The 26,898-nt window shown below is 40.0% G+C and overlaps 1 protein-coding gene across 3 annotated transcripts in view; it reads left to right on the forward strand.

The window, feature by feature from the left end:
* Positions 1-26,898, forward strand: part of ZNF831 (zinc finger protein 831) — a 117,676-nt gene that overhangs the window by 41,084 nt on the left and 49,694 nt on the right. For all 3 annotated transcript variants that reach the window (XM_069951644.1, XM_069951643.1, XM_069951645.1), the window contains 3 exons: positions 13,889-17,382; positions 19,759-19,856; positions 20,148-20,266. In XM_069951644.1, coding sequence (XP_069807745.1) covers positions 13,912-17,382; positions 19,759-19,856; positions 20,148-20,266 — 3,688 coding nt within the window. In that variant the 5' untranslated portion in view covers positions 13,889-13,911. The remainder of the gene's footprint in view (positions 1-13,888; positions 17,383-19,758; positions 19,857-20,147; positions 20,267-26,898) is intronic.

Here is a 26,898-nt window from a genome sequence, read left to right on the forward strand (position 1 = left end):
TCACTGATACAGTATGTGCCAGAAATGTGCGACTTCAAGAAGCATAAGAGCTAACAAACACACGGGGGATTCCTAATGTCTGCTGTGTGGTATGTATGGTGCGGGATCTAAACAATTACAGAGAGTATGCTGAGGAGTAGGACTGAAGATTATAGATAGTGCTCTCATATACAGTATGTATTGATACTAATAAGAGTATTGCCCCTCCCACAAAACCTGGCTGCTTTTAGTGTGTGCAGCATGGTGCAGTAAGTACAGACCTAGAGAAAAGGTAAGTACAGATGTTGCAACTTTTCAGCAGCTGGCAAGGAACCTGCTGGGGATATAGGGGTTGTTCAGCTATAGGGGTCTTACCTGTTCTGCTAATTGATTTCTTCTTCTCCTTCTGAGACAGGAGGGCGGCAGGTTCATGTCGAGATCTTGACCACTCTCACTCACCATGGTCAATAACCGCACTATGTTGGTGACCTTTTCTGCTCCTCAATCAACCCTTTTAAGTATTTGTCGGTTCCTGCAAACGATGTCTGGCATAGCTGTCATGGCTCTGTTTTACTAGGAAACATGAAGCGAATGTGAACCCATTGATTGACAGCTATTCCTGAGCGCGCAAGGAGCGGGTCAAGTCTTCACTGCACATGTGTACAGCTGCTGCACATCCACATTTAGTAGCAGAGTCCTGGGAATGTTCACATTGTATGGTCAGCTCTCCTATTACACAGCACCAAAAACCACTGTAACCACACAGTGACATTATACTGACTGAATTGTTGCATAACAAAGAGCGTTGTCTCCTGGTAAGCATGAATATTACATCCAGATAAACAATAATTTTATACCAAAGAACACCCAGATCATAGCCAAAAACATCAAAATTTTATTCAACAAAAACAATTATATAAAATACATAAAAACTAAAGGAAACAACACTCCAGTACTTGATCACGTAACTTGCTTGATGGGTATTAATGTATTAATTGTATAACATCAGTCTATTATCATGTAAAAAAGAGCATATGAATATAATGAATAGTAACTAGGGGGCATAAATTTAGTCCTAGTGGAGAATGCGTATATTATAATAAATATCAAATAGCCGTCAGTGACATATTAATGATATCCTATATGCATGGTCCAATCCACCCACAACTACACAAAAGTACATATTACAAACAGTTATGCTCCTATTGCACCTTACCCATCATGTAAACGCAAGGGACCCCAACGCACGTTTTGTATCTTCCTCAGGGGGCGCTATCTATGTACCTAATGAGGGATCTTTTTATATGGTGAGAGCTATCATGGCGTCTGCCACACTTCCGAAACGCCGGCGCATGCGTACGGGTCATGCAGGAATCTCATCCGACCCTCTGCGGCTGTCAGCTGGGACGAATGAACTGGAAGATAAACCTCCGATCATGCGCACACAGCATATGACGTCGGACAGGGAATCTAAAGTGCATAGTATAGGTGATACTCCTATTAACTAGTATGTATTAAAGTGCATAAAGACTTGCTAATCAATCAAAGTGCTAGTGCAAATAAGGAAGTGAAACAAATCTATAAACATATATAGGCTCGATTCACACGTTGTAAGAGTGCGGCTGTATTTGCGGCTGTAATTGTGCGGCGGTATTTTTGGTGGTTCGTGTGTATGCTTGGAAGTATAGGATATGCGGCTGCACAGTGCACACTATGTATGAATCTACGGCCCTATCGTAAACGGACCCGTAAAAAATGAACAAGACCATTGTTTGCGGCTGAATATGCGGCCGTGGATTGACAGGCGGTCCGTACGGAGTACTTCAAAAATAGCCGGCAATGATGCCGAATGCCGATGCCTCTAATAGTTAATATATTAAATTAATCAAACACATTTTCTTTGTAATCAAGACACTTTCGTTGATCAATAATTTATTTCTAACGAATCCATCATTTTGCAATTAAATATACTGTTAAAATAAATATATATATAAATAAATGTATATTTATATATATATTTATTTTTTGACAGTATATTGAATTGCACAATGATGGATTCGTTAGAAATAAATTATTGACCAACGAAACTGTATTTATTTCAACGAAAATGTGTTTTTTTAATTAAATATTAATTAGTACAGGAAGCTCTATAAGCCGTTAATTCATATGCCGGCAATAGAGCATTCTGTACTAATCATCACTTTACTTTAATGAAAACATCAAATGTTTCTTCTAATTATGTTATGACAATAGCATTATTAGAAGAAACATTTAGAATTATATGTGCGCTCAGCTGATTGGCTGTTCGGCTAAGCGCACATATAATTAGCGGGTCCGCAGCACAGTGACTTCATTGTGCTGCGGACCAGCGAAGAGGACACATCGGGGTGAGTATAGAGCTCTCCACCCCCTCCCCAGCACTGCACCCATCCCAGCAAGGAAGGGGGGGTCAGTTAACCCCTTCCTTGCTGGGATGGGTGCAGTCTGACATCAGTCTGGCCCCCAGGGGGTTAAGGGGGATGCAATACATCCTCCCTTAACCCCTTGGGGGCCAGACTGTAAGCAGCGATCTGTAAAGATGCTGCATACTGTAAGGTGCACAACACCGCTCACAATGATGGGTGTTGTGCTCCTGTTTGTGTGTTTTTGTGTGTTTCTCCCTTTTTGTTTTTCAGATATCGGTATCCTGGGGATTACGTCGGATTCCATGGACTACGTCGATGACCAGCGTTTTTTTAATGTTTTTTTTAATAAAATGGTCAATGAGGGGTGTGGGGGTGTTTTTATTTGAATAAAAAAATTTGTAAACTTGTGTCTTGTCTTTATTTCTTTACTTTATAGACTTAGTAGTGGAAGCCGTCTAATAGACGGAATCCATTACTAAGTCGGGGCCTAGTGTTAGCCGGTATAAAATGGCTAACACTAACCCCCTATTATTACCCCAGTACCCAATGCCACCAGGGGTACTGGGAAGAGCCGGGTGCCAGTGGTCCTGGAGCGTCAAAATTGGCGCTCCTGGACCGGGCGGCAGCAGGCTGGTAAGATTTAGGCTGGGGAGGGCCTAAACCAATGGCTCTTCCCACCCTGGTGTTACCAGGCTGCTGTCGTTTGGTTTTTAACCCGGCTGGTTATAAAAATAGGGGGGACCCTATGCGTTTTTTTTAATTATTTATTTATTTAAAAAAAAAAACGCATAGGGTCCCCCCTATTTTTATAACCAGCCGGGTTAAAAACCAAACGACAGCAGCCTGGTAACACCAGGGTGGGAAGAGCCATTGGTTTAGGCCCTCCCCAGCCTAAATCTTACCAGCCTGCTGCCGCCCGGTCCAGGAGCGCCAATTTTGACGCTCCAGGACCACTGGCACCCGGCTCTTCCCAGTACCCCTGGTGGCATTGGGTACTGGGGTAATAATAGGGGGTTAGTGTTAGCCATTTTATACCGGCTAACACTAGGCCCCGACTTAGTAATGGATTCCGTCTATTAGACGGCTTCCACTACTAAGTCTATAAAGTAAAGAAATAAAGACAAGACACAAGTTTACAAATTTTTTTATTCAAATAAAAACACCCCCCCCACCCCTCATTGACCATTTTATTAAAAAAACATTAAAAAAACGCTGGTCATCGACGTAGTCCATGGAATCCGACGTAATCCCCAGGATACCGATATCTGAAAAACAAAAAGGGAGAAACACACAAAAACACACAAACAGGAGCACAACACCCATCATTGTGAGCGGTGTTGTGCACCTTACAGTATGCAGCATCTTTACAGATCGCTGCTTACAGTCTGGCCCCCAAGGGGTTAAGGGAGGATGTATTGCATCCCCCTTAACCCCCTGGGGGCCAGACTGATGTCAGACTGCACCCATCCCAGCAAGGAAGGGGTTAAGTGACCCCCCTTCCTTGCTGGGAGGGGTGCAGTGCTGGGGAGGGGGTGGGGAGAGCTCTATACTCACCCCGATGCGTCCTCTTCGCTGGTCCGCAGCACAATGAAGTCACTGTGCTGCGGACCCGCTAATTATATGTGCGCTCAGCCGATCAGCCAATCAGCTGAGCGCACATATAATTCTAAATGTTTCTTCTAATAATGCTATTGTCATAACATAATTAGAAGAAACATTTGATGTTTTCATTAAAGTTAAGTGATGATTAGTACAGAATGCTCTATTGCCGGCATATGAATTACCGGCTTATGGAGTTTCCTGTACTAATTAATATTTAATTAAGAAAACACATTTTCGTTTAAATAAATTCAGTTTCGTTGGTCAATAATTTAATTCTAACGAATCCATCATTGTGCAATTAAATATACTGTCAAAAAATAAATATATATATAAATATACATTTATTTATATATATATTTATTTTAACAGTATATTTAATTGCAAAATGATGGAATCGTTTACATTTAATTATTGAACAATAAAAGGGACTTTATTAGACAGAAAATGTGTTTTATTAATTCAATATATTAACCATGAGAGACATCGGCTATAGTGCAGAGGATCGCAAACCCCGGTAATAGCGATTCATGTAAACTGTGTTCCCTGCTTTCCCAGATGCATCCAGAGGTGTTTCCATCACTTTCTTAACATTTTATTTGATATTTTTAGTTGAACCAGATTTCCAAGTAAATGACCGTATGTTTTGAGCCGCATGTCTATTTTTTCCCACGGCCGGAGTTTCACCCGCACATTTACAGCCGCATAAAAAATACAGCCGCACAGTTACAGCGTGTGAATCCAGCCATAAAGTGCAAAATGTAAGAAAAATTTTCTTTTTCTTTTCTTTCTTTCTTTTCCTTTTCTTCTTTTCCCCTTCCTTTCCCCTTCCTTTTTCTTTTTAAACATGATATAGTGCAAACAAATGTATATTCTAACATCCATGAATAGAATAAAGTGCAAAAGTGCCATATTAAATAATAAGTGTAATCATATATACAAATCACCATTATACAATCATTATAATGCGAATCGCACAAAAAACGCATACAAAACGCATGAAAAAAAAAAAAAGAAAAAAAAGGAACCTCTTGGTTCTTTTAAGTGAAAATAGAATAATATTAATTTTCCAATCCAAAGTCCATAATGAAGATAATTCCCATCCTGAGATAGTTAATAGTCACCGCTCTTCATATTTGTAGCTCCATCACCGATGTCTTCTGTTCCTCCTAACAAAAGTACCTCAAAAAAGTTCCCCAGGATATAAAGCAGTCTAAAACAATACAAATACACAAAATGAAAATCAGTACATAAGACAACAACATTAAAACCGTGAATGGTCAATATTACAGAAATGGAACAAAGCTACATTGTTCATTTAAACCATTTGGTATGACTGTACCTAATAATGTGATCCATCGAGTTTCTTTTTGTGCAAGGATCCTCCTCACATTCCCTGCTCTGATACCACAGTGTACCTTTTCTATCCCCTTAACTTTGAAAGATTTGGGATCGCTGTCATGGAACAACTTGAAATGTTTCGGTATTGTTTTCAATTGTGAGATATCATCAATCTCCTTTGATGCCACTATTGCCCTCACATGTTCTCTTACTCTAGTTCGTAATGCTCTTGAAGTAAGTCCCACGTAAATCTTGCCGCATCCACATGTCGCATGATATACCACCATGGTACTGCTGCAGGAGATATAATTCCTAATCTCAAATTTTCTCGTTCTATCTGCGTTTTGAAAAGTGGTTGCCCTCTCTATATTTTCACACGCTATGCAGTCACCGCAAGGAAAACTGGGTCTTCCCATGCCAGGAATCGTGTTAGGCTTTGCGGTATAATGACTGCACACTAGCATATCACGGAGGTTTTTTCCCCTCCGTGCTGTCATTGAGGGATATTTTGGTAGATACCGGCGAAGCACCAGATCAGTGTATTCTCCAATATCTGACGCATTTGTTCCCAACGGCAATTATAGGTAGATATATATCTCACCATATCATAATTTTTCTTCTTCCAAGGCATTTTTGGTTTCAACAAATCTTTTCTTTGTGTTAATTTTGCACGTTTGTACCCATTCCGGATACATTTTTTACTGTATCCTCTATCCAAAAATCTGCTTTTTAAATCCATTGCCTGTCTTTCAAAATTCTCCTCCGATGAGCAGATTCTCTTCATTCGGAGGAATTGGCCTACTGGAACAGCTCGTATTGTTGAATTTAAATGGGCAGAGGATGCATGTAAAAGGGAATTGGTTGCAGTCGCTTTTCTATGGACGTCTGTTTGCAATAAACCACGTACATCTTTCTCTATTTTTATGTCCAAAAATTCAATTTTTTCCGTGTTCCATGTATAAGTTAATTTGATATTTTTTGTATTATTGTTCAGTTCAATCATGAAGTCCCTCAGCTGGGACGGTGACCCCTGCCAAATAAACAAAACGTCGTCAATATAACGCAGCCAGCACTGCACATGGGTTGTCGCATGCCCGCCCCCGCACATGAAAACCTCCCTCTCCCAGTACCCTAAAAAGAGGTTGGCGTACGAGGGCGCGCACGCGGCCCCCATGGCAGTGCCGCGTTTTTGCAAATAAAACAAATCCTTGAGAGTAAAAAAATTATGAGTTAAAACAAATCTCAATAATTCCAAAATAAGTTTACAGGTGTCACCATCCCAGCTGCTGGAACCGAGATAAAACTCAACTGCACGGAGACCATCTTCGTGATCTATGCACGTGTAAAGGGATTCCACGTCCGCTGCAACCAATACCATGTCAGATTCCATAAAGACCCCATCAATCCTAGCCAAGGCGTCCGTCGTGTCTCGTGTATATGATGGTAAATTTTCCACCAAAGGTTTTAGGTAAAAGTCTATAAATTTACAAATTGGATCACATAATCCATCAATTCCAGACACGATCGGACGGCCCGGCGGATTGAGGGGGTCTTTATGAATTTTTGGTAACAGATAAAATGTTGGTATCTGTGGAAATGTTGGGACTAAACCCTCAAAGATTTTCTTAGGTATAATGCCTTGGTCCATCGCTTTTTGTAAGATTTTAATCAAATCAGCAGCAAATCCCTGTACTGGATTATATGTCAGTTTGGTATACGTAGTTTTATCTCGCAATTGACGAAATGCCTCCTTTTCATATTTGTCTCTTGGCCAGATAACAATATTCCCCCCCTTGTCAGCGGCTTTATTAATTACATCATCATATGTTTGTAATTCTTTAATTGCCTTACGTTGGTCATTTGTTAAATTATCATTCACTAGTGATGGTGGGATCTTTTTTAGAACCCCCGCCACCAATCTAGTGAAGATTTCCACTGCTGGACATATTCCCAAGGGGGGGAAATATCTGGAACGTGGTATAGTCTCAGAAGGAAACATACCTTGAATTGTCCCTTCTTGTTCCGTAAGCAAGCTTTCTAATGTTTGGATTGCCTCCTGTTCTCTCTCACTGAAGTTTTCATTGTTCGTCTCCCCACGGGAGTGTATTTTCTTCAAGACTAACTTCCTTGAGAACAGGTGCAAATCCTTCAGAGCTGTGAAAAAATCATATTTATTACTAGGGGAGAATGTTAAACCCTTAGATAATACTTCATACTGTGCATCAGATAGGGAATGTGAGGAGAGATTAATTACCTCTAGTGTCTGTCTTGTTTTTTTAGGTTTTTGAGGTGCTATATCTGTTTTACGTTTTATCCCCTGATTGCCTCTCAAAACTCTCCTTGGTTGATATTCACTGTCACTGGATTCTCCCAGATTTCTTAATTCACGCATCCTCGGATGTTCTTCCAAGGATGTTCTGGAGGATATGGAGCTCGATCTGGATCTAGATATGGAACGGGATCGAGAGCGTTCACGTGTTCTCTGCCACCTGTACACTCGTTCTAACTGTAGATCTTGTACATCCCGTTGAAATTTTTTTGATTTTACAGCACATATCTCCTTTTCCCATTTCTGGAATAGAATTTCAATTTCACCATCTAGTTTAGTCATAACATCACTGGTTACATTTTGTTTAATTTTCTCTTGTAACTCCTCCACCTCTTTTTCAATCTGGGTAAGTGTGTTACGATTTTGCTCAACTAACAGTTCCATGAACCCATGTGAACAAACAGTGGAAAGATTTTCCCATCTTTTTTTTAAATTCTCATCTTCAATTACATATGAGGGGAACACTTGAACCCTTTAAACCTCTAGGTATCAGTCCTTTACCCAAATATTTTTCCAAAAACGCTTTGTTCCACCATATTTTTAACCTCTTATTCAGTAGTTCCTTCAATTGACGTATTGACTCCTGCATGTCTTGACCATTCACATCTAAAACCAGACTGGAGTCTTCCTTAAACACTTCGTTAAGCTGCAAGAGCCACGATTGGTCTCTTGCTCTAAAGTCCACATTGGACCCGGAACTATGGCTGTTAAAACACACAGAAAAAACGATTATATACAACAGTTCCGGTGGACAACACCAACAATACAATTATCTAGGACTATGCCTATTTAATCTGTCTAATCCACCAAACGCATAACTAATGGCGATCTATCCACAAATTTTATACCAAAGAACACCCAGATCATAGCCAAAAACATCAAAATGTTATTCAACAAAAACAATTATATAAAATACATAAAAACTAAAGGAAACAACACTCCAGTACTTGATCACGTAACTTGCTTGATGGGTATTAATGTATTAATTGTATAACATCAGTCTATTATCATGTAAAAAAGAGCATATGAATATAATAAATAGTAACTAGGGGGCATAAATTTAGTCCTAGTGGAGAATGCGTATATTATAATAAATATCAAATAGCCGTCAGTGACATATTAATGATATCCTATATGCATGGTCCAATCCACCCACAACTACACAAAAGTACATATTACAAACAGTTATGCTCCTATTGCACCTTACCCATCATGTAAACGCAAGGGACCCCAACGCATGTTTCGTATCTTCCTCAGGGGGCGCTATCTATGTACCTAATGAGGGATCTTTTTATATGGTGAGAGCTATCATGGCGTCTGCCACACTTCCGGGACGCCGGCGCATGCGTACGGGTCATGCAGGAATCTCATCCGACCCTCTGCGGCCGTCATCTGGAACGAATGAACCGGAAGATAAACCTCCGATCATGCGCACACAGCATATGACGCCGGAAAAGGAACGGACGCCCGCACTTACCCCGCGCGCATGCGCACTCCAAGAGCGGGGACAGAGATTAGGGTTGAACACTCAATACTATCTCAGAGGTTCCATGTGATTTTATATAGGTCATATATGGACATGGACCAATTTATTTCATCTTGACCTAACGGAAAAGACGATACTAATTATAGCTAACTAATCTAAAGTGCATAGTATAGGTGATACTCCTATTAACTAGTATGTAATAAAGTGCATAAAGACTTGCTAATCAATCAAAGTGCTAGTGCAAATAAGGAAGTGAAACAAATCTATAAGCATATATAAAGTGCAAAATGTAAGAAAAATTTTCTTTTTCTTTTCTTTCTTTCTTTCTTTTCCTTTTCTTCTCTTCCCCTTCCTTTCCCCTTCCATTTTCTTTTTAAACATGATATAGTGCAAACAAATGTATATTCTAACATCCATGAATAGAATAAAGTGCAAAAGTGCCATATTAAATAATAAGTGTAATCATATATACAAATCACCATTATACAATCATTATAATGCGAATCGCACAAAAAACGCATACAAAACGCAGGGGGGAAAAAAAAAAAAGGAACCTCTTGGTTCTTTTAAGTGAAAATAGAATAATATTAATTGTCCAATCCAAAGTCCATAATGAACATAATTCCCATCCTGAGATAGTTAATAGTCACTGCTCTTCATGTTTGTAGCTCCATCACCGATGTCTTCTATTCCTCCTAACAAAAGTACCTCAAAAAAGTTCCCCAGGATATAAAGCAGTCAAGTCTTCACTGCACATGTGTACAGCTGCTGCACATCCACATTTAGTAGCAGAGTCCTGGGAATGTTCACGTTGTATGGTCAGCTCTCCTATTACACAGCACCAAAAACCACTGTAACCACACAGTGACATTATACTGACTGAATTGTTGCATAACAAAGAGCGTTGTCTCCTGGTAAGCATGAATATTACATCCAGATAAACAATAAGTACAAATACAAAAGAATAAAGACTCCTGATGAGGTCAGTTTTGGACTGATGGGACGCGTGGGGCAGGGTTGTGTCAGGGCCATGCTTCCTTCCCATTTTTATATAGCTTGTGAGGCTGTATCTACTTTCACTTGTGTATTTTATGAAAATTATACTTTGCATTTACCTCTTTGTGGTATTATTATTTTGCATTTGTGCTTATTGTATATTTGGATATATTGTGTATATATGTGCATATAGTGGGGTGTTAGTCCTCAAGCTTACAACATAATATTTACGGAGAAGGAAGTTATGTTATGCAGTGCATTGCATTAATACGGGATCCTGGTTTCTGAGGTAGGGAAGATATTTTTTTCACTTGCTGTATACAGATTGAATAATAAAGATCATATCTTTTTAGTTTGGATAAACTAAACTAGTCCTGATTATTGGTCAAGCCCAGCCATCAGATCTCCACAATGACCAAGTCATATGAAAAAACATAAAACCTTAAGGGGTTGTGCGTGCCACAGGGCACCAAAGAGGCGATCCCTGTATGATGTTCCACCCCTCTTACCTTCCTGCATGGTGTATCCATTTTACCTAGAGTGTTCATTTAAATCAGAGGCAAGTCAGAAATAATATTGCATTATAAGTCAATTCCTGAAGGTCAGAGACAAGTTAATCCATAGGGAACCTTGGACGTTAAGTGTTTTAATACATCTTACTTGTCTTATTCATTTAGGAAAGGCAAACATGAATATACACATGTTTCTCTAATAATTGTATTAATGTAGTCTTTACATCGATCTAGCTGTGCGTAAATGTTATTTTCTGGCTGCTTATTGTGCTGCTGGCATGGTTATTATGTTCCGATAGAAGGAAGACTGTCTGGATCCAGGCCATGGGACGGGCGGTGTACTGTAATGGGAGTATTAGTGATTATATGTGTATCCTAGCCAAGAAGAACAGCTTATCGGCCATTATTAAACAAGCTAAAGGCCAAAACATAGCCCCTGGTGCATCAAATGAGTTTATGAAAAGTAAGATATTTCACCTACAGTGAATAGTTATTAGTTCTTTAGTGTAAATAAGTTATAATAATACAAATCCTAGTGGTCCAGAAAATAAGCTTATCATATAGTGCCTGCCTGCTGGGGCCCTAACCTATCAGCTATAACACGTATGAAAACACAGCAGTAAGCGATTGGTTTCTCCAGGGCTGCCATCAGAAAATGTGGGGCCCCATATGGCCAAAGTGTCTGAGCCCCCCTCATTCCATACTTTCCATATAATAATTGTTATTCACCGGAATGCCTCTTTAACTTTTGATTTGACCAAAAGATTTTAAAGGGGTACTCCAGAGACTAAACATTAATTTTTAATTGCTTTAATAAATTTATAGTGCTTTGTAACTTCATTTAAAAAAAAAGTATTGATGTCAGGAGTGGCAAATAGCACACACAAACAGGGACAGTGAGCCCTGACTAATCCCACCCACTGTCCCTGCCTCTTGCCTTAACAGCTCTAAACGGCTGCGGACAACCACAAAGACGTCCCCTACTCTCGACACATGGAAAGCAAAACAGACAAACACAATAAGAGATGTCAGACAACCCAGGTCAGCAACAGTCGGACAGCGAAATAAAAAAACAGTAAGCAGGTTAATAGTAGGGGGTCAGGTGCAAAAGGTCAGCAACATGCAGAACAGAGAAAAGGGACAGGGAGCTGAGCAGGTAAGTAAATTCTAATAGTCAGCAGGGAAATGAGGAGCCTGCTGCTATTTACCCAGGATCAGAGACTGGGTCCAGCAGCTGATTGGACCAGCCCTGATCCCAGCACCAAGCATTTGTGTCAGGAACTGCTAGACAGAGCAGGGTCCCGTTCCCTCTGTTCTGTATATTCTTATATACACTACAGGGAATGAAGGCTTCCCAGCATGATCGCTGTGTCTGGCAGCCTCTGCACAGTGAGTGGTGATTGCTTTTGCAGTGTGAACACTCAAACACCAATCGATCAAATCTTTTGATATTTCTTTATGACATGAAAAGTTTTTTTTCTAGTGACAGTGGCCATTTAAACAGTACATGTATTTAAAAATAACTTTTAACACGTCATCACAATGACAGGGACATCACAATGACAGGGACTCTTTAAGCAGCTGAATAATGATTACAAACATGTATGTACGCAAAAGTGTGCACATTACATATGTAAATGCATACATACACCTCAAAATGAGTGCATATAACCTTCGTGCATATATATTACAGAGAAATAGGCACAATGCATACACACATCATACACAGATATGAAGAAATACACATTACATATATAGATAACACTTACACACAAATGCACAATACATACTTTATGTAGACACAGATTTACCTTTTTTTTTTACAGGAAGACACCAGGAAGGGTCCTTATACTATAAGGCTATGTTCACACTACGTAAGTTTCCGGACGTAGCACGTTCCGTTAATGAGAGGCCGGAGATTTACGTAGTTTGCGTACAATGGAAAGTATACGATCTACAGCTGCACAGTTCACACTACGTAAGAACTTACGCCAGGATCGTACGCGGCACTGTAAAAAATGAACCAGACCATTGTTTGAGGACGAAAATGCTGTAACTTACGCCTGTAGCGTAACATGTGGTCCTGTACGTAGTGGTGATTTTTTCATTTTTGCACTTTGATTCGCCGATCCAAAAGGTTCTGTGGGGTGTCCGTGGCTAGCCGAAGATTTCCAAGTAAAAGACCACTGTCAGATCGCTACGTAGGGCGCTCGGGAAGCGTAAGTAGACTACGTGCGTAAGTTCGCTGAACGTACGTAGCAGGCCACAACTTACGTAAATCCCCGAATGGAGTTTAACACGTATATGTCCGGCCGTGAAAATGTGTGGCCGGACATATACGTAGTGTGAACATAGCCTAAGGGTGTGTTTACATAAAATGTATTACAGAGTTTCTTAAAATCACTTGTACTACTGATTTCCGCAATAAAGTTTTAAATGACAGTCACACTTTAAGTATTACACAATTTCCTTTTATTTCAGTTGGCTGACCATGTGGTTCACTGATGTGTCAGGTTATCATGAGTAAAATATGTTTTTTTATAGCCACATAACAGGTTATTTAAAACAGGTTTTCTTAACAAAATAATTCCTTTTATGTACATGTGAGTTCTTGGTTTCCTTTCAATTTTTATTAATCACATACATAAGGCATATTGTTATGACCTGAAGCATGGGTTAAAGCTCCTTATCCAAAATCAGTACATGACTCTCTTACTGTCTCATGCCAGTTGTTACTGATATTGCAGTAAAACCCCTAGAATCAGGGCTAGGATGTAACTACAACCATTGCACCCCTATAGTTATACCTGTGCCTCCAACCAAGCAATATACACTAGATCAGTGCTTCTCAATTCCAGTCCTCAGGCCTCACCAACAGGTCATGTTTTGAGGATTTCCTTAGTATTTAACAGGTGATATAATATAGTCAGTGCATCAGGTATTATCACAGGCGATCTTTGTATGGGATATCCTCAAAACATGACCTGTTGGTGAGGCCTGAGGACTGGAACTGAGAAGCACTGCACTAGATGTTTCTATATACTAGACACAGCACTGTACTAGCATGCTCATTTAAAACAGCCATTTGTATAATAGGTTTCTCTTCATGAACTATCGCATAGTAGTTTTATATATGTATTTTAAGTTTTCCAAGTGTTTAAGAAAATCTTTATCTTGTGGCTGATTCTGTAATAACATTTCAATAGCTAATAACTTTCATTCTTTTCTGGTTTATCTGCAGATACAACGTAGGAGCATTTAGAAATGGATCCATCAGATATGACAGTTTTGGCCTCCAGCTTAGCACGGTCTTCATGCACTTTATCTAATTCTCTACCAAGCAGTGATAACCACCAAGCCTCCAAAAGAAATGAAAAAAAATCTCCGCATGCTGTGGTTCTAAATGGCCTAAGCCTGCCTCTAGTTCAGATTTCCCAACAGGAAGGTCAACAGACACCCTTTCAGCTGACATCAGGCGCTACCAGCTTTGCTATTGAAAACGCCAATCTATCTGTGATATTTACCCCTCAGCCTCAAACAATTCTCCAAAAAACTCCAACACAGACTCTCACACTGAATATCGTGAACACGTTACCCATTCTGAGTCCAAATTCCGCTGCTGGATTTACTGGTTCCAACCCAGGTAAATCAAAGAGTATCGGAAAGCACATATGTGCTCATTGTGGTCGAGATTGTTTGAAGCCAAGCGTCCTAGAGAAACACATTCGCTCACACACTGGGGAGCGACCCTTTCCCTGCAACATATGTGGTATCTCCTTTAAAACCCAAAGCAACCTTTACAAACATAGAAGAACACAAACCCATGTTAACAATGCCAAGCAGAGCTGGGATTCTGATTGTGGTAGTTGCAGTGAAGATAGACCCCATGTACAAAATGAACATAACACATGTTTTGACAGCAACAGTGGAACAAGTGACGTTTGTATAGATAAAAATCCAGTCCAGGAAAGGGAAAATTTACCAGGAAACAAAGAAGACGTATCTAGACTTTCATCTTTGAAGATACATGAAAAGACACAAGAAGATTGTGATTATTCATCACATACCATAGTCTCACCAGGTGTGTTAAATCTGCAAAAAGCAACATTAGACCCAAAACCTACAAGTAGGCATGGTCAACTACAGAGGCAACATGAAACCTGTGTAGATAAGCAATGGGACTCTTCTCCTTCTGAAAGGAAACTAAAAAAATGTGAAAGCACAGATTCTGGATACTTATCCCATTCAGACAGTGCAGATCTTCAAATTTTTTCTGGAAGCCCTCTTCATAGCCTTAGTGAGTGCAGTATGGAATCAGAGAACATGCTAGGTATTGGTTGTGGTGAAAGTGAGGATAAGTCTTCATCCTCACACAAGAAGAACTTAGAGGAACATATATCCATGTTGATCTCTCAGAATAAAGCTGTTGTAGATAACACACACTTGGACAATGTTCGTCCTCGAAAAACTGCTTTATCAAAACAAGGCAGCATTGACCTGCCAATGCCATACACTTTCAAAGATTCCTTCCACTTTGACATCAACAGGAAGAAGGTGACCCTTTGCTCGACCAAATCTACTTTTACTCCACCAGAGAAGAACAAACCTCTATTTTTTCACTCAGTGCCAACCCAGATCTCTACAGCTATAGAAAACATAATATTAACTCGAAGCAACTCCTTGCCATTTGTGGAAACTGGCAAATTGAAAGATAGATTGACTGTACATAATGTTAAATCCCATGGCTTAGGAAAACAACCTTTAAATGCCAGCTATAGCAATTTATTGCTCTCCAACACTGCCACAGCCTGCACAGTTGACTTTTCATGCAGCCATCCCCGTGGACTTGTCAGGCAAGCTGCGGTAGATGAGATACATATTGGCATTGGTTCTGACTCTACTGCTTCAGGAGAAATTAAGGAAAAGAAAAGGGCTACAGGAGATCAACTATCTTCAAAATTGAAAACGACAAGTAAAAAAGGTGGACAAAAGAAATTAAACATGTTTTCTCATGAAAAGTGGCAAATGTATGGGGATGAAACATTCAAGAAGTTTTATCAAAAAGTAAAGAAGAGTGAACAGGCTAAGAAAACAAAACAAGACAATCCAGAGTCTAAAGGTTCGTTCAATAATGAAATATGCTTACAGGCAGTTTGTGAACTGGAAAAGTCATCTGAAAATCTTACTTGTATACCTATAGTTCCAACTCCAACATCTTGTATTTCTGCAACGACCTCACTTAGCAAAGGAATGGATGCCCCCATATCTATTGGAAAACAACAGATATTTCTAAATCAAGACAGTGATGGTCAAAAGAAGGAAACAGAAGCTAAGCCCCTAAGTGACTTAAATATGTCCAAAGGTGATATGAATGGTTCCAAAAATGTTCCAGTAAATGTCCCGACTTCTACTAGTGTGTACAGTAACCCAGGTACTGTAGTAACTGGAAATCAGCAGAAAGCTCCAAATATTCCAAGTATTGATGACTGTTCAGAAGTTTATTATACTGACAATGGCCAAAGCCATGAAAGATCTCCATCACACAGAAAAAAGCCTAAGGTAGCTCAGTTGAAAGGGAAGATATTATATAGCGTTTCCTTGGACATTACAGAAGATAGCATTGGGCGTCAGAATAGGAACATAGATGACATAACAGATAGTGGAAAAATAAATGTTGATAATATAGCTAATGTAGACTTATCTTGTGGTTCACCTTCCACTATCCTTAAAAAGGATGTTCTCCTTTCCCATGAGGAAGGTTGTAGACAAATACCACCACAGTCAAATAAAAGTCAACATTTTATCCCAACTACTGAACCATCATTAGTATTGAAAGAGACTTTATTTTCACCAAGATACTTAATAAAATGTAATTTCACTGGAACTTCAGTAGAAGAATCTGTATTACAGTCCAACCAGCCAGCGGTTTTTGGTAGTGTCTCAACAGATACTGATTTGCTCAACATTACAGAAGATGTAGACTCAACATGTCTTCTTGTCCCAAACAAACTATGTCATCCAACCTTCCTCGAAAGCCAGCCAAAATGGATGCAGAAACATGACTCTGTAATTGCCCCCTTTGGTAAAATAAGTCTAAATGAAGAATATGTTTCTATATGTTGCTCCTCTAAAGTTTCCCAGCATCTAGTACAGAACAAAAGCTTAGACACTCAGGGAAGTAGGTATCAAAACGTCAGGTTAGACGACACATATCCAGAGAGACATCATGCACTTGAGGAATGTAGAGTGGTAGAAGACCTAACATCTAAACAAATAGACTTAAAGTCCTATATAACATTAGTAAGCAGTGGAGCCATGTCAACCAATGAAGTTAACAAACCTTCTCAAGACCCTTTTCTTTTAGATGTAATCCAGCCTGGACAAACTTGTTTGAAACCACTAAATGGAACTGGATTTCCAAACCAAGAAACCCCATTGTTCACTGCGATATCCAGTTATGCACCATCAAGTATCTGCAGTATCAAAGTCACACAAGTCAGCTTTTCCACACTGAACACAGAGCCTAAGTCTACATGGTGCTGGTTGGATAGATGTCTGCCCTTTCCAGCAGAGCAGAAAGAAAAGTCATATTCAGTTTATGCATCTTTGTCAACTGAGGCCATTAAGGAAAGGAGAACTGAACCAAATGGGAAGACTGAGAAGGATGTGATCCACAGGGCAACATTTGTTGAACAACCAGTGATGTCATCACTTCTGATGTCAGCAAAGCAAAAGGTATTTGCATTTTCAGATAATGCAGAATTCTATCTGCAAAAGTGAGTTAATTGTTGGGGGATTCCTCCAAAAGTCATGTTCCTGTGAACAGGGATTTATTAATGCTTTCACCAGAAAACTAGTGTACACTGTTAGTTTTTGCACAGTTCTCTAAACTTTTGTACAAAACACAGGAAAAGTCACAGAGCTTTGAGACAATTAGCGACTAGTCAAAAATCTGCAACAATTTTATGCCATAACATACACAGAAACCATTAGAAACCTCCCCTACAGTCCAAGACTGTAAAAGCAGCTTTTTTGTATAATGTATTGGTGATGACATGCAGAAGTTATATAATATGTGTAATTATTACTATATATGACTTTATTTATTACTACTCTACAATTGTCCTATAACAGTAATGCAAATTGTAACATATGGATAACCTGGTAATAGTCACTGAATCTGTCACCTGATCCTAACAGAATGTCTTTGGTCAGAGTGACTTTGGAATGCTTTTGTCAGGGTAAACCACTGATGAATAATTTGTCAGTCTAAAATTGTATTTTTTAGTAATTTTTTTTAAAAAAAATTAATACACAAATAACAATAAGTAATACAGTAGGCCATATTATAAGTTCAAACTTATCAAACAAATAAACTTTTGGCCAAATGGTTACATATTTATAACATATCCAAGCATATACAGCAAAACTTTAAAGTGTCAAAAACCGAAACAGATGATTGAGCACCTATAACAAGGGTAGGCGCTGAACCCTGAGATCAAATGTATTCAAATAACAATTGACACAAAGGACAAACACAGGGGAGACAGAGGAAAAGAGTAGGGAATGGAAATAGAGGGGATATTCCTAGAGCTTTTCCATCCAAATATAATTTGAGACAAAGTATTAACCCCATGGGGAACACATAGTATCAAATAGATCCATTTAGTTTTTTTTAGTTAGGTTGTCAAACACTCCAGGGATCTCAACTCTTTCACTCTGGCTATCAGGCTATCCAATGAAGGGGAAAAGAGGGGAGGGGTGTTGTTTCCAACCTCTAGCAATTAACAACTTAACAGCAGTCAAAATGGCAAGAAACTATTTAGTAGAATTTTTCCTTAGACTTAAGGGAGAGAGGTTGAGAAGAAAGGCCAATCTATAAGGGTATAGATTTCTAAAGTATCATAGTGGACTGACTGCAAACCCCTGACCATAACTTCTTAATAAGAGGACATTCATAGCAGATGTGATAAAGTGACCCCGCAGCTCCAGAACACACATAGTGGAGATACGCTACTATTCAGTTTATGAAGAAGCTCCGAAGTGTGGTACAACATCATCAAACGTTTGTAAAGTGATTCCTGGTATGTTGTGCATATGGAGGAAGTTGCAGCTCTGTCCCATACAATACCCCAGCACTCTGGAGTAATTTTTCTACCTAAAATTGTCTCTTACTTGGTCATGTTATTATGCCCGATGGGATTATCCCCCACCGAAGAGTTAAGAATAATATATATTGCAGAAATTGGCCCCCTAGTGGGAGTACCCACTAATAATAAATTGCTCAAAAGGTGAAGGCTTTAAAACAGTTAAAGATGTAGTTCACAAAAACATTTAAATCAACTGGTCCCAGAAAGAGCCAGAGATGTGTAATATACATCTCTAAAAAAAACTCAAGTCTTCCAGTGCTTATGAGCTTCCAACTTAAAACTTACTTGCCCCCTGTGTAAAGGATAGGGGACTCCTGGTGATCTCCATATCGGCTCCTTTGTTTTGAATAGAGCTGCGGGTATGGTACCTGACCTGTGTCTCTATTCATTCTCTATGGAGCCTCTGGAAAGAGCCATGTGTTGTACTCTTTTCCAGGGACTCCATAAAGAATTTGAGAATAAATGAATAAAGCCACAGGTTAGGTGTACCTGTGGTTCTATTCAAAGCAAAGGAGCCAGGGGCCTATAATCCACACTTCTTTGGTAATGTCAAAATCTGGCCAAAAATCTGTAAAGCTTCATGTAAGATTGAACTTCATATACAAGGACACATTCATATTGCCCTTTTAGGGACTGTGCAAACACCAATTAAAACACCATCTGACATTACAGAGACTTTTACATTATTGGTGTACTCAGTGGCCCATGAAACCCACCGATCGGAGATCCATGTCCCTTGTTTGTTTCTTGCATCAGTATTTCTCTTAGTCTCCCCTTGGAATCTCCCATACACTACAGTAGGATGGTTTTGGGCAGCCTTTGGGAAATGCCGTAGTTTCTAGGGCACGCACTGATTTTGAACAGTAGCTGTTCTAATAGTAATAAGTTTTTGTGCGTTTCATAGGAATAACTCTTCAGTAAAAGTAACATCTTTGTTATATATAGTTATTCCTCTTTGCAGGACAATGTGGATGAAGAAACTGACAATGGCAATTATCATCCATTGGTCAAGAGGTCAAGCAAGACGAGCACAGTTATGAAGTCTAGGCATGTAAAAAGGTGTGCCATGTCTCTATTCTTCTCTCCTGCTGCCTGTTTGCTTGTTGATGTCAACCATGAACACAACTATGAGTTCCACCGTTTCCTAGACTAGGGTTGTGTCTCATGTCTGTGTATTGTTGGCAGTTAAGACAGTGTGTGACTATTTTTTGCCATGTTTTTGTTTCCTTTCTCCTATCTCATATCTCATGTCTGGTACAGCAAATCAAATGCAGGTGAAGCATAATGTTAATCAATGATAATGTTATTTGGGCTGTGCAGGAGCCTTCAAAGTGTGTTTATCCAATTCAGGAGCAAAGATGGTACCCGTGGACGTTCCAATAGCAAAATGCCACAGCATAGGACTCCAGGAGCTCTTGGTCAAGACCAACACCATAAGAAAATCATTGGTTCTTCTCGTCTTGAGTCAGGTACTGACTAACTTCATCTATCTAGCTATCAATCTATCTTCTCCACTCTATTTTGAATTTAGTTATGAAAAATTTACTTTGTAACTCTGGCCTGCAACATTGCATTTCAATTGCATTATTGGCTACTCCTGGCACCCTCACCAACCTGCTTTTGGCCCCTCACACTACACAGTGAATTATACCAGAAGCCCTGGGTCATTCAATGTATAGTGGTTACATTGATAACTGCAGCTCGTTTTCCTCTGAAGTAAATAGGATTTGAGCTGCTGTTACCTGGCGCCATCACTGTACAATAAATGGTTCAAGATGACCAGCCTTGTTAACCTTGTGGTTACACCAGTTAGAAAAAGGGCTGCAAGTTTAAAAGTTGTTTTTTAGGACAATAACTGCATCACCTGCCAAATGGACCCCAGGACAGATCTTGGATTAAAAACAGCTATCCGAAAGTACAATTGGTTTAGGGATGGCAAATTGTGGGTACAGAGTCGCTTTAAATGAAAAATAAACAATTACAATAACAAACATACTGCCACAATACAATGTGGGCCAAAACAACAGGACATGGAAAAAAAGCAGGACATGGAAATATCCACCTTCATCCATGGTATTTTAAACAGATAAAATATTATCAGCAAAAAGAGGAGTAAATTCACCGCTATTTAGAGGCGAGCAACTACATCATAATCAGACCAACAAAATAATACCAGGAAGTATGGTAAAAAAAAAAAGAAGAATATAAGACAAAGACAAGAGGCAGATCAGACAAACTAAGAAACAGAGGGAGAGAATGAGGGGAGGGGTCCAGTTCCAGTGGTCCTCAATCATAACCATGTTGCGTATGGTAATCATCCCACGAAGACCATACCGCTTCTAACCTATTATTCGACTATGCAGTTAAAAAATCCATCGTTCTCATCTCCTTTATCTTGGCAACTAGATCCATCAACGCAGGAAGAGATTGCTTCCACTGGTTAGCTATGAGTGTTTTTGCTGCAGTCAACATTTGTAGTAGCAAATTGGTAAGCTTTTCACCAATGATTTTAGGAGTGAGATTAACCCCTTAACGACCGCGGGTGTATATTTACGCCCTGCGGTCGGTAAGGACGTTAAGAGCGGGGCCGCGCAGCGGCCGCGCTCTGGACCGCGGCGGTCCCGGGTGCCGCTTGTAGCCCGGGACCGCAGGTATTAGCGGGCACGGTCCGATCGCCGTGCCCGCTAATACAATAATCGGATGCAGCCGTCAAAGTTGACAGCTGCATCCGATTACCGTTTGCAGCGTCATCCCTGGTGTCTAGTGGGGAGATCGCTCCTCCTGGATGTTATCCCGGAGGAGCGATCTCCGTTTCTGAAGCCGGCCGGGGACCACTCCAAGATGGCGCCGTCCCCGGCTCGGCACTCGTTTACTTCCGGCTGCAGCAGCCGGAAGTAAACGAGTGCCTATCTCATGGATCTCTGCAGCATATCTATGCTGCAGAGATCTCTATGAGAGATCAGAGAACTTATACTAGAAGTCCCCCAGGGGGGCTTCTAGTATAAGTGTAAAAGTAAAAAAAAAAGTGTCATTATTAATAAAAAGCCCCCTCCCCTAATAAAAGTCTGAATCACCCCCCTTTTCCAGGTTATTAATAAAAGTAAATAAATAAATAAATAAACAAACATGTTTGCTATCGCCGCGTGCGTAATCGCCCGAACTATTAATTAATCACATTCCTGATCTCGTACGGTAAACTGCGTAAGTGCTAAAAAATCCCAAAGTGCAAAATTGTGCATTTTTGGTCGCATCAAATCCAGAAAAATTCTAATAAAAAGCGATCAAAAAGTCGTATATGCGCAATCAAGGTACCGATAGAAAGAACACATCATGGCACAAAAAATGACACCTGACACAGCCCCATAGACCAAAGGATAAAAGCGCTATAAGTCTGGGAATGGAGCAATTTTCAGGAACGTATATTTGTAAACAATGGTTTTAATTTTTTACAGGCCATCAGATACAAGAAAAGTTATACATGTTACATATCGTTTTAATCGTAACAACTTGTGGAACATATATAACAAGTCAGTTTTACCCCAGGGCGAACGGTGTAAAAACACATATCCACTAAAAACACAAAATGTGGGTTTTTTTTCAATTTCACCACACATTGAATTTTTTCCTGCTTTTGCAGTGTACTTTATGCAAAAATTCAGCCTGTCATTGCAAAGTACAATTAGTGGCGCAAAAAATAAGGGCTTATGTGGGTTTCTAGGTGAAAAAATGCAAGTGCTATGGCCTTTTATGCACAAGGAGGAAAAAACAAAATCGCAAAAATCTAAATTGCCCCGGTCCTTAAATGGTTAAAGCGACTCTGTACCCACAATCTGCCCCCCCCCAACCACTTGTACCTTCAGATAGCTGCTTTTAATCCAAGATCTGTCCTGGCATCCGTTCAACAGGTGATGCAGTTATTGTCCTAAAAAACAACTTTTAAACGTGCAGCCCTGTGCCAAACGGCCGTGGACTAGAGTATCTGTGCCCTAACTTTGCACCACCCCTCTGTCCCTCCTCCCCTCCGTCTTCATTATTAGGAATGCCACTGGCAGTATTTTTCCTGTTCCTTTGCAGTGAAAACTGCACAGGTGCCTTAACGATCCAGCCCATGTGCTGTGTCTCACAGCTGATGAATAGGAGAAAATCTGCCTGGAGCATTCCTAATGATGAGGAGGGCGGCGAGGAGGGACAGAAAAGCTGTGCCAGCCTAATGCACAGACACTCTAGGCCACAACAGTTTGACACAGGGCTGAAAGTTTAAAAGTTGTTTTTCAAGACAATAACTGCATCACCTGCCGAACGGACCCCAGGATAGATCTTGAATTAAAAGCAGCTATCCGAAGGTACAAGTGGTTTGGGGGCGTCAGATTGTGGGTACAGAGTCACTTTAAGGAGACCGAAGGATCACATAGGAGAGGTTTTTGTATGATAGTGGAAACAACACTGCATACTGTAGTCCAGTAGGCTTTAATAACTGGACAATCCCAAAAGACATGATAAAGTGACCCAAGAGCACTCTGGCATCTCCAACACGGAGGCAAAATAGAGTCATTCAGTCTGTTAAGCAATTCTGGGGTATGATACCACAACATTAGCAACTTGTATTGGCTTAATTTAGCCCCCCTCTCGCATACTTCAGCACTCTGGAGAAATCTTTTTCCCCCCATTTGGTCATATATTTGTGTTGAGTTGGTGAGTCATTAACCGGTGACCCCAGTATCTTATAAGTGTCAGAGATGAAGCCCTTTGTTCCTGTCCCGGCCTTAGCCTGCTGCTCAAATGTCATGGGTTTGGAAATTGTGGTGGACCCCACATGTGACAGCATAAAAGGACGTAGCTGTATATACGTAAAGTGCTCCGAGGTTGTTAAGTTGCGCTTTTCTCTGAGTTCCTCACAAGTAAACATGGTGTGAATCAGGGGGGTTACCATATCTGCAAACTGAAAAAAAAAAAAAAAACTCCTAGCTTGCAGCTGTCTTACTATGATCTTCTATTTTCACAAAGAAATTCCTCTTATGGAGATACAGATGTGAAATTTGTTTTATACTTTATCCACAATGGATCTCTTAGTTGTTGCCTCTAACTCAACGCAGGGCTGCTGCAGGGAAACTGAGCATGTACTTATAGGTCACTTAAAAGATTAGGGGTCCATTTACACAGAAAGATTATCTGACAGATTATCTGCCAAAGATTTGAAGCCAAAACCAGGAACAGACTATAAACAGAGATCAGGTCATACATGAAAGCCTGAGATTTCTCCTCTTTTCAAATCCATTCCTGGCTTTGGCTTCAAATCTTTGGCAGATAATCTGTCAGATAATCTTTCTGTGTAAAAGGGCCCTAAGGATGGGGACTCTTTGTGAACACCTTTTTAAGTAGAGAGAAAGTCAAAAGAGGAGAACACCTTTAGTAAGGAAAGGTCACCAAGAACCTTACCTAACATGTAATCTTACAATGGATCCCATCTTATTTAGGAGCCTTAATTTATACTACCACCAATATAAATATAACCCCTTAACAAACTCTTTGCAACGCTCTCTGTAAAATATGTTTGCTATACATTTACACTGTTTGCTACAATTCTTTGTGTCTGCCTCCATCTTGAAGCCATTAAAAAGACAATTCTGCTTCTGGTTAGGGCAAAGATGTTACCTGTGGTCTCAGCACAGCATATCAACTTCCACTCCACTAACCTAACCATGTAATGTGAGATGTGGTTTCCACTATAATCTACAATTGTGGACACCTGTAGCATACCATCTGAATATTTGCAGTCCATGTAATTATTTGGGTCATTCATATCTCATAAGGGTTTAAGTTTGGGAATAGCGGGGGGGACAGCTGTTAGCGTTGAATCTTTTGTCTTAAGAAGGAACATGTGCCGATATGTCACGCTCTTGTTATGCGGAAAAACATAGGTTAGAAAACATTATCCTTTTCGTAAACAGATCTTTGGTTTTATGTTAAGCATCCTTCTCCTCGGATTCAAATCAAGCATGTCATGTAAGCTTTGGGGCATATGTCATTGAGGCCCTGCTTTTAAAAAAGTCTCCTTAAATGGGCACTGTCATTTCAAAAAACTTTTGATATGTCATGAGTGTTCAAACCCCAACTGATTATGATAACTTAGCCTATTCCCTCCCAGCTCTGTATTTGTAATGTAATTTGATGGGACTCTCCTTGTCTCATAGACACAAAGTAGGGAGAGAAATGCCTGGCTGATGGCTTCTCTTCCTGTTCGTTTTCATGATTGGTAAAACCAATAAAAACTTTTGACATGTCAAGTTTTTCAAAAGGAAAGAAGGATCAGACATGTTGGATTTTTTACTACCCAACCCTATTGTTTTAGAAAAGGTTCTTAAAGATTACCCCTCCCCATAGAGAAAACATGAATCTTCAGCTGTGCTGCATGTTAACATGTATGGGGTGGTCAGGAGAAATAACCAGCTTTCATAGGACAGTTATTGAAATGTATGGCCATCTTAACTCTTTAAGGGTGCGTTCACACGTACAGGATCTGCAGCAGATTTGAAGTTGCAGATTTGCTTTGAATGTAATCTGGGCCATCTGGGTAATCTGCTGCAGATCCTGTATGTGTGAACGCATACAGGAGACTTTCATATGAGAATGAAAATTCATGTAAGAAAAACAGCTAGATAGTAGGATTTTAGATAATTAATCACATTTCTCAAATAACACATTTCTAAATAACACACATTACAAAGTTATACAACTTTGTAATGTGTGTTATTAAGGTGAAAGGCCCCCTTCCCCATGTACTCCCCACCCCGAAGTGTGGTGCATTACTCACTGACCCCGGACGCCATCTTGGGTTGACGACGTCATCTCTGGGAGAGGAAGGGGGCCATTCACTTAAATAACACACATTACAAAGTTTGTAACGTGTGTTATTTAGTGAATAAATGTTAAACACCGCACTACCCCTTTAAGCTGGCCATACTCACAGCTGTTGGCCAAATACTCTCTACTGATCTTCCCAAAATAAATGTATTCTCTGCTTTAGCTAAGCATACATTTACCCCCAGTGTGGAGGGTGAAGACATCTGTGGGAGAGGCTTATCTCCCCAAAAACAAAATGATAGGCCAGTTCTCTTCCCAGACATCTGCTGTCTGGGAAGATTAAGAAGACATCTTTATACATGAAATGATCATCAGGTCTGGTGAAACACTGCTGGAACCCAATAATGGCCTGAAGTAAGAAATAGGAAGGGCAGAGGAAAGAACGAGGTGGAATGTTCTCGAAAAAATAGCTTGAAGGACTTAAAAAAGTAGAAACAACCTTTAGAAACAACACCTTGCTTAACGCCTTCATGACCCAGCCCAAAACGACCTAAATGACTGCACCAATTTTCAGCAATCCTGAATCCTGAACGGCAATCTGTTTAAAAAGCTCACGTTTTCCCATACTTATAAGCTACTATATATCCTGCAGGAAATGTTGTTTTATTTACATTCAGAAACAGTGCTCTCTGCTGACATCTCTGTCCGAGACAGGAACTCTGCAGAGTAGGACTGGCTTTCTGTGGGAATCCTCATAGAAAACCTCTCCTGATCTGGACAGTTCCTGTCCGGCTAGAGATGTCAGCAGAGAGCACTGTTTCTGAATGTAAACAAAAAACACTTGCTGCAGGGCATATAGCAGCTGATAAGTATGGGAAAACTTGAGATTTTTAAATAGAAGTAAATTACAAATCTATATAACTTTCTGACACAGTTGATTTTAAAGAAAAAATTTTCCGCTGGACAACCCCTTAAATGCAGTCTGGACCGGTACGCCCAGGGTCATCTAGGAGTTACAGTGTCATAAGAAAAAGCAAAGAGAGGCTAAAAATAAGGTTTTCTAAAATGAGTCAGGAGAAGTGTTTGGTTATGTGGTTCACTAAGGGCCCTATTCCACCGGACGATTATCGTTCGCATAATCGTTAACGATTAACGATCTCAAATGACCGCTATTGCGAAAGACCTGAAAACGTTCACTCATTTCCATGGAACGATAATCGTTACTTATGATCGTATTTGCGATCGTTTTTTCTTTGCTATTGCGTTCGTATCTACTGCGAACGACCGAACGACATCTTAT

The sequence above is a fragment of the Dendropsophus ebraccatus genome, chromosome 14 (assembly GCF_027789765.1).
Source record: "Dendropsophus ebraccatus isolate aDenEbr1 chromosome 14, aDenEbr1.pat, whole genome shotgun sequence".
Taxonomy (NCBI): domain Eukaryota; kingdom Metazoa; phylum Chordata; class Amphibia; order Anura; family Hylidae; genus Dendropsophus; species Dendropsophus ebraccatus.